Source organism: Python bivittatus, unplaced genomic scaffold, assembly GCF_059951505.1.
Source record: "Python bivittatus isolate LINGU-HERP-01145 unplaced genomic scaffold, Pbiv_v1 ctg000210_np1212, whole genome shotgun sequence".
Classification (NCBI taxonomy): domain Eukaryota; kingdom Metazoa; phylum Chordata; class Lepidosauria; order Squamata; family Pythonidae; genus Python; species Python bivittatus.
Window position 1 is genome coordinate 8,518,801 of NW_028277053.1, and position 14,989 is coordinate 8,533,789.

At 40.3% G+C, this 14,989-nt stretch overlaps 1 protein-coding gene across 5 annotated transcripts in view; it reads right to left on the reverse strand.

Annotated features, from left to right (window-relative positions):
- The window catches only part of NSD2 (nuclear receptor binding SET domain protein 2), an 84,288-nt gene that overhangs the window by 13,005 nt on the left and 56,294 nt on the right, over positions 1 to 14,989 (reverse strand). For all 5 annotated transcript variants that reach the window (XM_088139428.1, XM_088139429.1, XM_088139426.1 and 2 more), the window contains 6 exons: positions 11,302 to 11,433; positions 9,519 to 9,642; positions 7,467 to 7,667; positions 4,445 to 4,624; positions 2,106 to 2,262; positions 1,653 to 1,858 (listed from right to left, as the gene is read on the reverse strand). In XM_088139428.1, the coding sequence (XP_087995554.1) occupies positions 1,653 to 1,858; positions 2,106 to 2,262; positions 4,445 to 4,624; positions 7,467 to 7,667; positions 9,519 to 9,642; positions 11,302 to 11,433 (1,000 nt within the window). The remainder of the gene's footprint in view (positions 1 to 1,652; positions 1,859 to 2,105; positions 2,263 to 4,444; positions 4,625 to 7,466; positions 7,668 to 9,518; positions 9,643 to 11,301; positions 11,434 to 14,989) is intronic.

Sequence of the window (14,989 nt, forward strand, 5' to 3'; positions counted from 1 at the left end):
TATGCCTCAACCTCATCACTTGCAGTGGATTGATTCTGCTCACTACCTCTGCTCCAAATCTCCTGGACGGGCTTAGAAATATGTTGCTTAGCTTAGCAGTGCATCACTCACGCTCTCCTTAAGGATTAAAACCAGAAAACCATCCTATGGAATGTTCCTGTGCCAACTCTTCTCAGTGGGACAGTCACACCCAAGAACAGCGACTTCCTCTTAAAAATTCAAACAAAAGATTTTAGGTGTTCAGAAATGGCAGTTATTGGCCTTTGAATCCTCATTTCCTTAGCCAGGGACCCCTTCTCTATTTTAACCGAGATCTACTTCTTGTACAGATACCACATTGTACATTTCTCTATTGGCCTATTTTAGCCAAACAAACAACATGGCTAACATGCTTGAACATGGGTGACTGGTCCCAATCTAATTTGGTTTCAGTTCTCATCAGAAAATGGGCTTCAAAATATATAGTGGGAAGAAATGACAAGCACAAAGCTATGCTTTCTTCCTAGAAAAGGAAGATTAAAAAGACAGAAGCAGTTTCCCTTCCTTGCTAATCCACAGCAATTTGTTTTACAGCAGGAAGATCATGAGTTCTAATCCTGCTTGATCTAGATCCTGGGCTCACCCTTTCCCTATGACGGTCAACAATTCTGGTGCCAATTATCCCCTAATGTGAGGGGTAAATTCAGTTTTCTTCCTTATCTGGTAATAGGTATCATCAGCAGAACTTTGGGACAAAGCTTCTGAGGCTGAAAACCCCTCTGACAACGTCTACCTGGCTTCATGCCTCTCCTGCACAGAACAAGCCCAAGCTGAGAGCCATGCCGGTTACCTTCAATTTGGAGCAGGGCAGACAAGGCTCTGTTTGGGCTGCCCTGCATCTTCTCCAACAAGGTGGCTGAAGCGGGCTGACCCTCTTAAAGGAACAATCTTGATTTATGCACTGCTTTTTTATAGTAGCTTGCAATAGACTAATAACAACAACAGTAGTAGTAGTAGTAGTAGTAGTAGTAGTAGTAGTAGTAGTAGTAATAGAGAAAATCACAAAATATAAAAACCTGCAAATAGGAGAACGACTATGGCAAAAGAAAGCAAAGATAGTATCAATAGCTGCCTTAGGGGCAATCCCAAAACATCTGGAGCACCACTTGAACACCATCGGCATTGACATAATCACCACCAGACAATTGCGAGAGGCAGCTTTACTTGGAACAGCTTATATCCTGAGCTGTTTACCTTTAATACCATCAAACAACATCGGCCTATCCCAGGTCCTTGGGAAGGACTCAATAGATGGATAAAAACGCCAAATGCAGTCTAAACATCTGGCTGACTGTGCAACCAGCCACAATAATTGGGAAGGACTCGATACGTGGATAAAAATGCCAAATCCAATCTAAACAACTGGCTGACTGTGCGACCACCACCACCACCAACAGTAAAGCCTCCCATCCAAGAACTAACCATGTTGACCCTGCTTAGCTTTTCTGAAATCAACCAAGCTTAGCTAGGTGCTATCACCAGCTGCAACAAAGTAAAATATTGAAATTCTAACTCATTTATGAAATTTGAAACACTCTGCTTCTATGTAATGAACAAAGGTCCTTTATACAGAAAATGATCATATACTATGAATGCATTTGAACTAAATTTACCATTTTTGAAGACCTTTCCAATTCCTTTAATTCCTTGGTATCGACTTCCTCGGTCTCCTTCCATATATGGAAATACACGAGCTTGATGTGTCCAGTAATAATCTTTAGAGCCAAAGAAAAACACAGGAAATTCTCCAATCTCATGTTTCATTTTCTGGATATTTGGGGGAACATTTTTGGGATGGCAGACTTCTGCAGGCCACCACCTACCACAAAAACAACCCAACAAAAGGAAGAATTTGAGAATACTGTTATCTTAGAAACAAATGAATCTTAATCTCATACAGACAGATCTTTTTATGTACAGCATACACATGTATACATGCATATAACTATCAAATATCTTTCTGCATACAAATTCCCCCATTTCTGAGCTCCAAGGAAAAGTGAGATACAATTATATATACCAACGAATATCTCTTTAAATATTTAATTATGTTTAAAAATCCAAACCTGTAATTTCCCAGTTTGACCCAAATAATATCTTGAAAATGAATCTTCTTCCCTGCCTTGCAGTCATTGCAATACCAGCTTCCATCTGGCATTTCAATGTTTAAACAATCCGGATGAAACGCAGCAGGACAAGACTCACAACATAAAAGGCTTCCCCCTGTAATGAAAGGTGCAAAACAACCCTCAGTGACATGAGGAGAAAAATTAGGGTTTTATTTTAAGCATAAAAATGCTAATGTGTTTAGTGCTAAGGATTAAGCGTAAACCCATGCACACAAGAAGGAATTATACAAGATTAGGGATTCTGTTAGGATCGACTTAGGCAGTGTCAGAAGAATGAACTCTTCGTAAACTTGGAGATGTGCCTACTATTAGCACTTCCCTTTGTTACCAAACTCACTGAGAAGAGCTGGAAGTACGGCAGGTGAACCATGTTTGTTGGATATTATCAACAGCATACAAATACTATCCAAAGACAGGAAGCTTCAAAAAGTGGGTAATATTATCCACATCAAGTTTTTCTACGGATGATTGCTTCCTTACTCTTTCAGTACCGTTTTTTAAATCTAGGCTACCCGGTTAATACGATTGTGGATCTGAAGCTAGATTAGCAGTTTCTGTTGTCATACACAATTAACTCTTTTTTTCCTGATCAAGATTTGAATTTAGTTACATCCATCTGCTAGAAGAAAAGTAGGTGGATTTACCATGATATAGCTCTTTGGTCACCAGATGCTGGAGCAAACCAACAGGGTTAATCCAGGGGGCCACCCACCTGGGTAACTGGGATGTCATGTTTACAGCCACTTCCCCATTTCTTCCCTTCCCAGTCAGAGAGATGCTCTTCAAAACTGGTGTTAGTGGTGCTTCTGCTTGGGGGATTCAAGCCCTGGATTTCCTCCTGCTGTCCATTCTTTCAGTCAGGAATTGCCCTAAGAAATGCACCATCTTGGCCTTCCTAAAATTCCTACTCCGTGTGGGTTCTCTCTCCCCCTCTTCCCGTTGAGGGATTTGTGCTCCCAGTTGGCACTAAGGCTGGTGCATGCACAGTTACCTGTGCTTTCCACTCTCTCCCACGTTGGCTTCCTCCCGCGCCTCTAACGTGCTATTATTGTCACTTCTCCTTCCTGCTGCTACAGCAGGTGGGGCCTGGATATGTGCAGGAGAAGGATCAATCCAGTGTGTGCTCATCTGCCCATTGCTGAAGGCTGCCTCAGTCCATCTCTTGCCTGCAGCTGCTAGAAGAAGCCCACAAAGGCATTGCTCGATGCTGTTTGCATTCAATGGGTCCTTCATTGTTCCTCCATCATCTGCTTCATTTCTATCCCACCCTTTTTTTCCCCTTGTCAGAGGACAGAGCGATCAGCATTCCCTAGATGCCACAAAGCCCATTTCCATGGTGATCGCTCCCTAACGCTCAGTTACCGGCCTCTCTGACATGTGGACTTAAGTTTGCCAATCTTCTGTGGCCCATCTCTCTCTTTTTCCTCCTCCTTTTTAAAAACTATTCCAGGGGATGGAGCTGATGTGATACAGCTGCTTTCTTCAAGAAAGCAGAGTTGTGTGAACCTCCACAGAATTTCCCATATATAGACTCAGTGTGGCTTGACTTTAGCCTCTCGTATTCAACTTAGGTTCTCAGACACATGATACGGCACAGGTAGATAAGAATCTTTACTGCATACTAAGAGGAAACCTCTATAAGAGTTGAGTGCTCTCTGTCAACATAAAGATTTTTAGACCCACTGTAATTTAATTCCAGGGCCTCTTTCTCCCACCCTCCCTATTGTTCAGTGGGCTTTTTGCCTGGTGTTTCTTGACTTTGAAGCTGGGCGATTGTTGGCTGTTGTCACTACTAATGTGTCTACCCTGAGACACTCTGACTTTCAACTTAACTCCAACACCAAGACTGAAGGTATATTCATGCAAGGAACAGGAAGAAAGTTGGGTTTGGTCCTGCTTTTTTGTTGGACCAAAGCCATAGATTGGGTGATTGAGAATGCTATTTGTTACTGAAACCTATTTCTTCTCTCACATCTGTTCTGAAAAGGAGAATCTTCTGGAGCAGATTTCTGGAGCCATGGGGGGCAGAGAGGAGTCATTGCCCTTGCCCTATCTGCTCACTTGATGTTTATGAAAGAATTCTTCCCACTCTTGTATTTTAGACATGCAATTCTTCAGTTTCAATCATACTTTTCTCTAAATGCTTTTGCAACACGCACACACCACAAGAAATAAAGGGCCTTTAAACTTAATGAAATGCTTCAACAGCAACAACAAAACCCCCTTACCAACTGTGACATAAGAACACTTAAAGTTAAATTAAGTAAGTTATTTACCTTTTGAGCACACAAAACACCAGCTAACATTAACGTGAGCATGATGGCTTTTTCCTTTCGTGGCAGTAAAGTGGTTGGTACAAACAATACTGCTGGAAGAAATCATGGCGCATCCGGCAGCCACACAGTTGTCACCAGCATGGTAAGCCACCGGACAGCGAATACATCGTATCATTTTGCCTAGTGCAAAGAAAAATACACACAGCACCTTTTACAATACATTGGTAAAAATGCTTAAAGACTTAAAAGCATCAGAGCACTCTGAAGCCTTAATAACTAGCTAATGGATTATGGCATCAGCTTTCATGAACTACCACCCACAAAAAGAAAGGCAAGTATCATTTTTCATGAACTGCCACACACAAAAATGATGCTGAATGTGAGGAATTATAAAGGGAGAAATGAGAGGTGGATGTTGCAGACTGAGAGAAGAGCTATAAAATGGGCATCAGAGTTGTGCCAAGCATTCCAAAGCTGAAGTGTACCAACCCCCAATGCCCCAATTTGACTGGAAGACGGTCACATCAAAATGGACCTTTCCCACTTCTATTCCACAGCTAGGACTCTTCTGGTAAGGTCAGAAGAGCTCACTCCAAGTTGCAAGGAACCGACCGTGAAATGTTTGGTGCATGTCCAACCGTTGTTCTCTGTGATACCATAGTCATGCATCGATGATATGACTTATACATGAAGACTATGACTATTCAGAGAAGAACTCTTGTTCTCTATTTATGTAATCAAGAATAACAACCCTAATCCTAACCACCTAATAAATCCTAACCACCTAATAAATTAACAGCTCAGATTCTAACAGTAGCATTGTTTATTTCATTATGAAACTGGTATTTCTAGTTTCTTTGCTTAAGAATGTCCATCTTTGGATAAATGAAAGAACACTCTGAGGAGATTGACTGTTTCTCCTACTCCCCTGGATGTTGTTTATGGACACTGAGATCTCGTATTGAATTTGATTTCGCTTTCTGTACTTCTAATGACCAGTTTTATTGCCTGATCCAACACAATGACTTAGGACAGCCTTGCTCCATGGCAGTGTGACAGTATGATTTGCAAAGAGTATCAGTGAATAAATTCATTGTGCCTGAAATGTTGTTTCCAACTGTGGTTTCCTGTGATTTGTGGAGGGGATTGCATGATCTCTTGACTTACTTGTCTGGAGTTATCACATGTGCTCTAAAAGAAAACAAAACTGAGGAAACCCAACCCAAAGATTCTATAACATCATCTCCTGAACTTAAGGAACTAATATTTTGTTTCATTATTTAAAACTGTAAACTGACTTGGGTTCCTTGGGAAGATATAGATTACATAAAAAATTAAATGCCTAAAAAGAAGCCATACACAGGACATGAAAGCAATTGTGGTCTTCTGTTGTTCCCTATTGATGGCATTCAATTACATATTACTTGTGAACAGAGAAGAAGCATATACCCACTATATCAAGCAACAATTAAAAATTCTTTCCCCTAAAAAGCCATTTAAGTAAGTGGTCATCATCCATCTGGAACAGGGCTTTAGAAACCATGGCTTCTTTGCACATAACATTAAGCCAGGATTTCTTTTAATAGTCACTTCTTGCACAAGCCAGAATTAATGTCCTCAAATTGTTAAATTAATTCCTGCTTTAAATTCCAAATATTCCAACAACTGTAAAGTACAGTTTTGACAGGATGAATTGCTTTTTTAAAAAGTTTAATAGAGAAAAATTGTTGTGTATCTGTTGGGCAGGGCTATATTTGGTGATTTATGGGCATTTCTAGGTTTCTTTGATGAAGAGTATACTCTATATGAATGTTGGAGGTTGAGGACAGGTATATCTATGTGTTTCGCATATGTGTTTGTGAACGTTTTTGTTGTATTTATTGCCGTGGGTGTCTTCCTAAGGAGCTGTTACGTATGGAATTTAACTTCCATTCTCTGAAATGGCTTCTTGTTTGAAATGGTTGTGTTTGTAGGGGCAGCTATGGTTATGAAGAGAGCATGAGGCATTCTCATCTTAACTATGTTTTTGAATTCTGGATACTGCCAAACATACATCACGTTTATTGCCTGGAGTTCAGATATTCAAACAAATCACATTTAGACTTAGCTTGACAATGGAAACTAGGCTACTGATGAGGGATGCAAGGATCATGATTACGTTAATCATTATTTTAAAATGGTTGCATGTGGTAAAACTGAGAAATGTGAAGACTACTTAAAGGAGGGAGAAGGTATATAGGTGTTACTGTTTTATTAACTCCAGTATTATTTTGCTTAGCCTCACTTTTTCTATATGCTGCAAATGTTTCCAAATTCTGCAAGTCTGTCATAGTTGGTTTCTCAATGAAATAACTGAGTAGAATCAATGCTGGGAAGGAATGTTTTATTAACCTCATGGCACCACCTGGATCTGTTTACATCAGAAGCCATTTTTTCTTTGAAACAACTTGACCGTTCAAAACTAATCATGATCGAGATCTTAGTGCCATAACCAAAAAAAGGCTACTTGAGCTATTAGGAGAAGCTGGAAGTCTTCTCTGGCAGAATAGTCCTTGCTATGAATCGTTTGGAACTATTTGCTTGGAACTGGTGTTTCCTTCACAAGAGATCAGATTAGCCTGGCTCTTTCTATCCTGGACATGCCACTGTTTAGTCCATAAGGAACATGCCAACTTTACAGATTCTCCTTACAGCAAGAGGGCTAGAAAGAAAATGTAGGAAGGAAAGGTTGCCTTGAGAACAAGCAAATGGTGATTAGCAGTTTCTTCCTAGCTCTCCTTAGTTCCAAACTAAAGGAAGGCCAATGCATACATTCACACAGAGACATGATAGCTGTCACTATATGGTCATAACAGACTTCCAATCTTAAAAAGCCACGTATTCCTGAAAGTGGGTGCAAGAACTTTTCATGCTACTATGAGCTCCCATAAAACAAACAGTAATCACAGTGCTATGCTACCTCTGAAAATGAACTACAGATGCACAAAGAGATAGAGAAAAAGAGAAGGAAAAAAGTAAATACCTTTAGATACTTTGGCATTTGAGGGATTAGCAACATGACAACTCTCACAACTGTGGAGAGGGCACCGAAAACCCCTATTTTCAAAAACTGTGAGGGGAAATTTTTTCACACAAGCTTCATGATAAAATTTTCCACAGTGGGATACGATGCAGCGTTTAACTTCTGATTTTTTCTCCTTACACACAAAACACGTATGAATACCTAATAAAAATTTTAAACAAAATTAAGTATTTCTCAAGAATAGAACAGAACTAAGTTCATTTTTAACTAGAGCTAATTAAATACTTGGAATTAAAGTAGATACTAATTTTTTACAAAATCATATTTTTCACATGCCTTTCTTCATAAGCATCTTCCTTTCAACAACACATGTCTACATTTCTAAACCTCTTTCAGAGAATAATCAGGTAAACAGAAAAACGGAATGGTAACTATAATGCAAAAAATTTACAGGGTGGACCAAATGATTTTCAGCATGCAGCCTTTTCATTCTTGGAGACCAGTTGTTATCAAGTGACTTCCAGCTCCATCAGGCACTGTAAGGCACAGATCCGAAGATTTCCAATTCTAGCTCCAGGGCACTTATCATCAAACTGAGAATGCTCAAATCTGTTCCTGTGAGCTGCCATTAATAATCACAATGTCCTTGGATCTGGCAGAATCCTTAGACTTTTGCCTTACAGACTTTCCTGATTTGGAAGATGTCTGTATCATGCTAGGATTTTGCTAATGACATTCAAAAACCCTCTTCCTTTAACCCTACTGTGAGTCATTAGATGCTTCTCTGTATTTTCTTTCACAGGGTGAAGCACTGTGGCCCTCCCACATACTACTGAACTACAATTCCAGACATCCCTCAATGACACCTATAATAGTTAAGTCTGCTGGGAACTGCAGCTCATGAATAACATATGGAAGACCATCCATTCCCTGGTATGGAGCCAGGAAGTTAAAAAGAATAACAAGTTAAACAAGCAACCAGCATAAGACAGAAAATAACAATTTGATCAGCAATTTAAAGGGATTTCAAGATCCGTTTTCATCAGTTCTCCACTTCTCTCAGCATAAAGATTCAACTGGCAGAGAAATGAAAGAGTTTTGCTATTGTACAGCTTTATTCCAAAGAACGCTCCAGGAACAGTTTTTGTGGTATGAAGATATTGGGAAGAATGTAACTACCAACCCCTCTGAAATGCTCTGGGCAAAGGCAGATCCCTTCTAAAACCCTGGCATTTCAGAAGTGCTGGAGAGTCTTGCAAGCTGCTCCCAGTACCCAGACAGCCATGCTTTCCCTTATGGGACAGAAATCTTAAGAGCTGCTGAAAGCCTTGGAATCAACTTGAGGAGTCCCACTAAACCTTGCCCCCATTTTACAATGTTTAATATGACAAAAGGGGAAGTTTATTAAATACACAGGCATTGCCTCAATGTCTTTCTCTTGGCCCTACCTAGTTTTTTGGTGCATGGTCCTCCGTTTGAAAGAAGCTGTGCACCCTTGCTCTATAGTGAGCAATTCATTTTGCAGGAGGACCACTGAAGAAGGTAAAAGGGGTGATCTACTGACAACGATCACACAATCCATCCTTCATAAGCACCAATAAAAAACCAAAAACACTCCACGGACTGCTTCAAGATTCTCTAGTGTCAGATTATCTGTGCAAATCAATCCAGCTGCATGCAGCAGGAGAATCAAAATCCCAGGGACACAGAGTCCAAAACTTCTCTTGGGTTGGTGGAGCTTCCTAGTACCCCAAAGAAATGGGGAAAAACAGATTTTATGCAGAAGAGGAAAGCTGAACCCTACATGACGAATAAATAATGAGATAAAGAAGTAAGAAACCCTGGCTAGTATTTCTGAGCGAGGTAGAAAGGGAAATACAGGAAGATGTTAAAGATTCATTACTTCCTTTATTTTCTCAGTATTAACTTTTTAATTGTTCACGTTTCCTATCTTTGCTTTTCGGTAACAAGACACCTTTAGCACGAGATCCAGAGGATAACCATTTCCATAGGAAGCATGCAAAGACTGCTGATCACCATGAAAAGACTTGCCTGAAGTACATTCACCACAAATAAAGTGTCCTTTGGGTCTTCCAGACAGGCCACTGCAGCTGGCATGGAAAGCCCCAAGACACCGTCCTTCACAAAACAGGAGTTCCCCAGGCTTTTCACAGATCTTGAGAAGAGAAAACGTTAAAAGGCACAGAATACTGATAAGCGTCCTTTCCCTCAATGCTACCATCTTTTTTAGGGCATGGGGCTCCTTTTTCAAATTTCAAATTAATTCAGTACAGGCCCACTTTCAAGCCCATTGGAATATATGTCAAGGAATAGGACACCTGCAGCAGGAACAGCCACAGACCTGGTTCTAACAGGGAGTTCCCATGGAGGGAAGGCATCCTTGACTTCTTGTCACAGAGAAAAGAAGCATGTTCAGACTCCTTTAGTATCAGGGAATGGAGCCTTCTGAGCTAGTTTAGGAAGTCAGAAGGTGATGAATAAGCAGGTTTATTTCCGGACCTGCCACAACCATTCCCTTATCTCCAGACCACTGGCAGCCCCAAACCTCCTGACCCTACCCAAAGTACGTCCATAGCTGATAATATTATGGTTCTAGAGATCGATCTACCATGGCCAAACAGGGTGCACTCACTTTGAGACTACGTGAAACTAACATCAGACTATAAATGATCCATTACCTAGGCAGAAGAAGAAAACTGGCTGCCATCATGGAACTGGGTCACTTTGGAAAGTTAAGATTTACCAGATGTAGTATACATGCTACGTGGGTTGTGGTTCTTTTCAGGCAGGCAAACCTATCCACCATATATGCATTTCAGACAGAACTGCTATGAGTTTTCAAGCTGCCAGATATTTCGCTTGTTTGTTGAACTTTCCAAAGATGACGGTGTGCCAAAAATACTACAGCTGTGTTGTGACATTTTTAAGCGTTCAGCCAAATGCAAAGGGCAAGCACATGAGTTAGGAAGGCCAAACCCAGAGAAATGTATTGCTGCTGTCACTACATAGTTCATGTTGTGTGGAGATAAATTCATCATAATTGCTTTTTCTCAGTTCTGTTCCATGAAGGCACGGGCAACGTGTCTAAAAGGTGGGTTTAAAGGCTTCCGCTGTTTGCTATGGGAATTTTTTTTTTTAAATATCCTTAGCCAATTTTTATATAGGCTGAGCAGTAGGGGCATGGACCCCCTTGTGTCCCAAAAGAAAGTTCCAGATGGGACTGATTAATTCCAAGCTCAAAACATTTTTTTTTAAAATGCACACCTTCACAAATAATTTTAATTGTACCTGGCATAGATTTGCAAATTGTCTACAGCAGGTAAGATTTTGACCATTTAGCTTATTATACAGACCTGATGCTCTGGTTTGTATTCTAATTAAATCATGCAATGTTCATATTACTGTTATCCTGATTAGCAATGTCTGTAGTACTTCTGAGATTCCTTAGAACAAGTTTGTTTAGTTACTGACAAGGAACATTCCTCTTTCAGATTATCATATACATGGAATATTACTTTTACCCCAAATGACATTGTCCTCTTAAAAGGCCAAGGGATGAAGCATCAACCTAGATATAGGGGAAGATGACTCTGATGAGTTTCCAATGACTATTTCAATGTACTTGTTCATATTTAAATTTTCAGTTTTACAAACAAGAATGTGCTTTGACCAGCATTGATTGTGTGCTATCAAGCCGGTGTCGACTCTTAGGGACCACATAAGATAGACCTTTTTCCATGACAATCTGAACCTAACCTGGTCTTTCCAACAGTGTACCCATCACACTTGCTTGACAAACATCTTCCTTTCTTACCTGACAAACATATTCCTTCCTGGCTGTGGGTCCTCGGTCAGACTTTTTGGATAGCTGAGAGACTTCTCCAAGAGCCTCATCTGCACTTTCATAGGGAGACTCTGATCTTTCATCTCCTTGACCATCTGAAATCTAAATACAGCAGAATGAATTAAGAGCTTCATATATTCTGTACATTCTAATTTAACATAGATTCTGTGAGAAAGACAGAATTATTATTAGAATTATTAACTACTTTAGCTCTCCAGAGGTTGCCGAACTACAGCTCTGAGCATCACCACCAAGGTCCTGCAGGCTGGAGCCCTTAGATTTCTGCTTCAGCAACATCCATGAAATCCCAGGTACCCAAACTGTCCTTCATCGACTTTCATTTGTGATGTGCCTGTTGCATATTCAGTTAGTGAATTCTAACACAGATAATTTCTAGAGAATAGGTTACTTACCTGTGTGTCAACTATGAATTCATACATATGACTTTTATGTCTAACCAGAAGCCCTCACTGGAACCTATTACAGCTGAGACTTTGCAGGAAGCCCTCTCCTGGGGTTGTCTAGTCACAGTTATCAATTCTCCCTCACTTTCCCAACAGATGCAGCAGTTCTGGAAGCAGAGTACTCAACAAATCAAGAACCTGAAGAGGTGTAAAATGTGTGCATGCAGAGATGACCATCTGAAGAAGTTACAGGTAAACAAGTTAGTCTTCACTGTAGTCTCTGTTAGTTTGCTATGTGAGAATAGCAAATTAACAGTCAGGAGGTATGTAAATGTGCTGTTAGCAGAGGATAACACAGCTCTGCCAAAAGACACGTGTGGTAGTCTACGTAAGAGTGGTGTATGAACATGCTGTATGAACATCTGCTGGCTAGAACAAGTGCTCAGGAAGAGTCAACCTTTAAGACAGCGCTACTGATATAGAAAACTCTTTAGTAAAAGGTCCACTGAACAAATCTGAAGGTAAAGTTTAGTTAGTAGGTATCCCATTCTGATGGATTTCTTAACCTAGTGTCAGAACCTCCAGCAATCAATCTGTCAGCTCATTAGTTGCTTGCTTCGTTTCTGCCATTTTCCACTAGGGGGAGGGGGGAACAAGGAAGGTGAAACCGTTAACACAGATGGACTGTTATCTGGGGCCGGGAATGTCCAAGGTCGTACCAACATGAGAACCAAGAACTGGCTGAGGAGAAGGTGGGTTAGAAGTGAGGGCAAAAGTAGATTGGGAATGTGTGAGCTTTTTAGTTTCAGCAATGCTTTGAAGATGCATATCTCTCTCAATAAATGAATTCCTTTTTGAACCTGACTCGGGTTTCAAGAGATTTTTCTTCATTGGGATTTGAACATTGCAGATTTGACATCTAGTTACTGAATCTTTGGGCTGAAACCCACTTTTTCTTTCCCCATCGTAGCAAATTTATGAGAATGATAGAATGCCTTTATCAGTAGTAGGACTCTGTACACTGGCTATATGCTAATTGGTACACATCAACTGTTTAGATGGTAACGGGGAATATGGAGGTAATAAGAGATGTTAATTCATGTGATATTCTGAAGATGCTTTGTTAGGAAGATGATACCAGGTTGGAGAATTATCTTATTGTATCTGGAAAAAAGTGAAGGGTTAGAATTCTGAACACACAATTTGCCCATCCTTCTTGGATGATAAGATTGTTTCACTGAAGGACAGAAGACATGCCTTCATAGGTACGTATTATGCTGTGATTGTCACTGTATATACTTACAGTAGGGCAAGTCCTTTTTACTCAGAGGAGAAATTGAAATACAGTCATCATTTCACATTGAGAAGCAGGACCATTGTCCTGCACATGATTTCCTTCTTGTGATATCTAGAGACTTCCAAGATTTTGATTATACCCTTTGTGAAAAACTAGGCTGTACCAATCATAGTGTGGAATTAAGAGAGTTGAGGTTTAGCTGCAGGAACTGCCTCAGGAGTTCATTTATAGTTGTGAAAGACACATGCAAATGCCACTGGACAGGAAAAGGAGAATAATAAACTTGGGCAGCCGTGGTGTGATCATAAATACAGCTGCCTGGGTTCATGGATGATACACAGAGGGAAGACATACAGATGATAGCAGTTGTTCTCTGATGATGAGCTTTGAGTTTAATCTCCTATAAAATCAAGGACTGCTCAGTTTCAATCTCTTCTGTTTCTGATACTGTCTTCTCCTTTGAATGTGGACCTTTATACTGTTGCTCTTGTGGTTAAATGGTTGTATCTGTTTATTCTGCTGTCTATGACTCAAATAAATGCAATGTGTCTGAGGCTCTGAGGCATTGGGAGGTTGAAAGATGGATGTGTGACTGGTGGAGAAGGCTGCAGTGCTTGTAGATCTACAATAAAGACATCTGAATCAGGTGGTCTAGATTCTGTAGAAATTAGTTCTGATCTATTACTCTGCACTGGCAATCAGTTTTTTATTCGTGTGTGTGTTTTCTTGGGCAATGTGGTGGAAAAGGATCATAACACAAGTTTTTTTATGCTATGTGATAAATTGTCCCATTGCCCAGTCCAGGTATAGCAGTATATTTATCTCCAGTGAGCATGAAGGGGAGAAACCCATTATCCGTTTCTGCTACAACATGAACAGGAAGATCCAAAGGAGCCTGGGAGTCTGATGAGTCTTAAATAATCATTGGAATTGGACTCTAAATTGATTGGACTGATCTTGTAACTGATTGGGGAAATAATTCCCAGGTTTCTCCATCTGAAGTTGATTCTTGGAACTGTGAAGTATGCTTCAGAAAGGACCATAGGCTTGCAGGCTTTTTACATGAGGCAATAATTGGAAGCAGAGTGGGCTTGTCGTGATTGGGCAGGGCAGACTGAGCTTTATGGTTAGGCCAGTCCTTTCGATGAGAAGGCTTTGCAGTCTTTGTTGGGTATGGCTGTGCTTATTTTAGAGAGGTGATTCCTCCTAGCTATTTTCATGGAAACTACCGGAGCAGTACAGTTAATGGGCAAATACTATATATTCTGTGTTGAGAGGTTTGCAGGGTGGTGGCAGTGTATACAGACTCCTACCAAGTGGCTTTCTCTAGTCAGGTAAGGTGGAGTAATTGGCCATTTCATCTTCTTACTTCCTTCCAAAGTTAACGCATGTATGAAATAAGGCTCTGGGAATCATATGTCATGCGCCCAGCAGGGCCCACCAACACTGTTTAAGATGACTGAGATAAGAGGAAAATAATCAGAGTAATAGGAGGAGGATTTTAAAAAATTAGGGAAAAATGTGTAAAGAACTCATCTAATTCCAGTGAAGTTCCCAATGATGTAATTGTTGCAGGGGTCAAAAGGAGCCATCCCCCTGGACATGCATAGAAGGGATGGGTTTCCTAGCAAAAATCTCAGCGATAATAAATTCTAATAAGGGATTCCGTAGACACACAAAATCTTACAAGTTTAGACTAGAGTCTTTCTGAATCAGATACATGTTTAAAAAATATGGTTGAATTCAGTGCATCAATGCTCACACGCACACATTCTATATAAATGCATAAATCAAATCCCAAGAACAACTTAGAGGACAAAGATAGATCATTAGGTGTACTGCAGACCCTCATGTCTCAGTGACAGAAGCAGGAGTGTGGCAAGTTCAGAGTCAGACTTTCTTCAATGTGAAGATATAGGCTTAACCATTGTTAACCATTGCAGAAGCCAGTCAAACC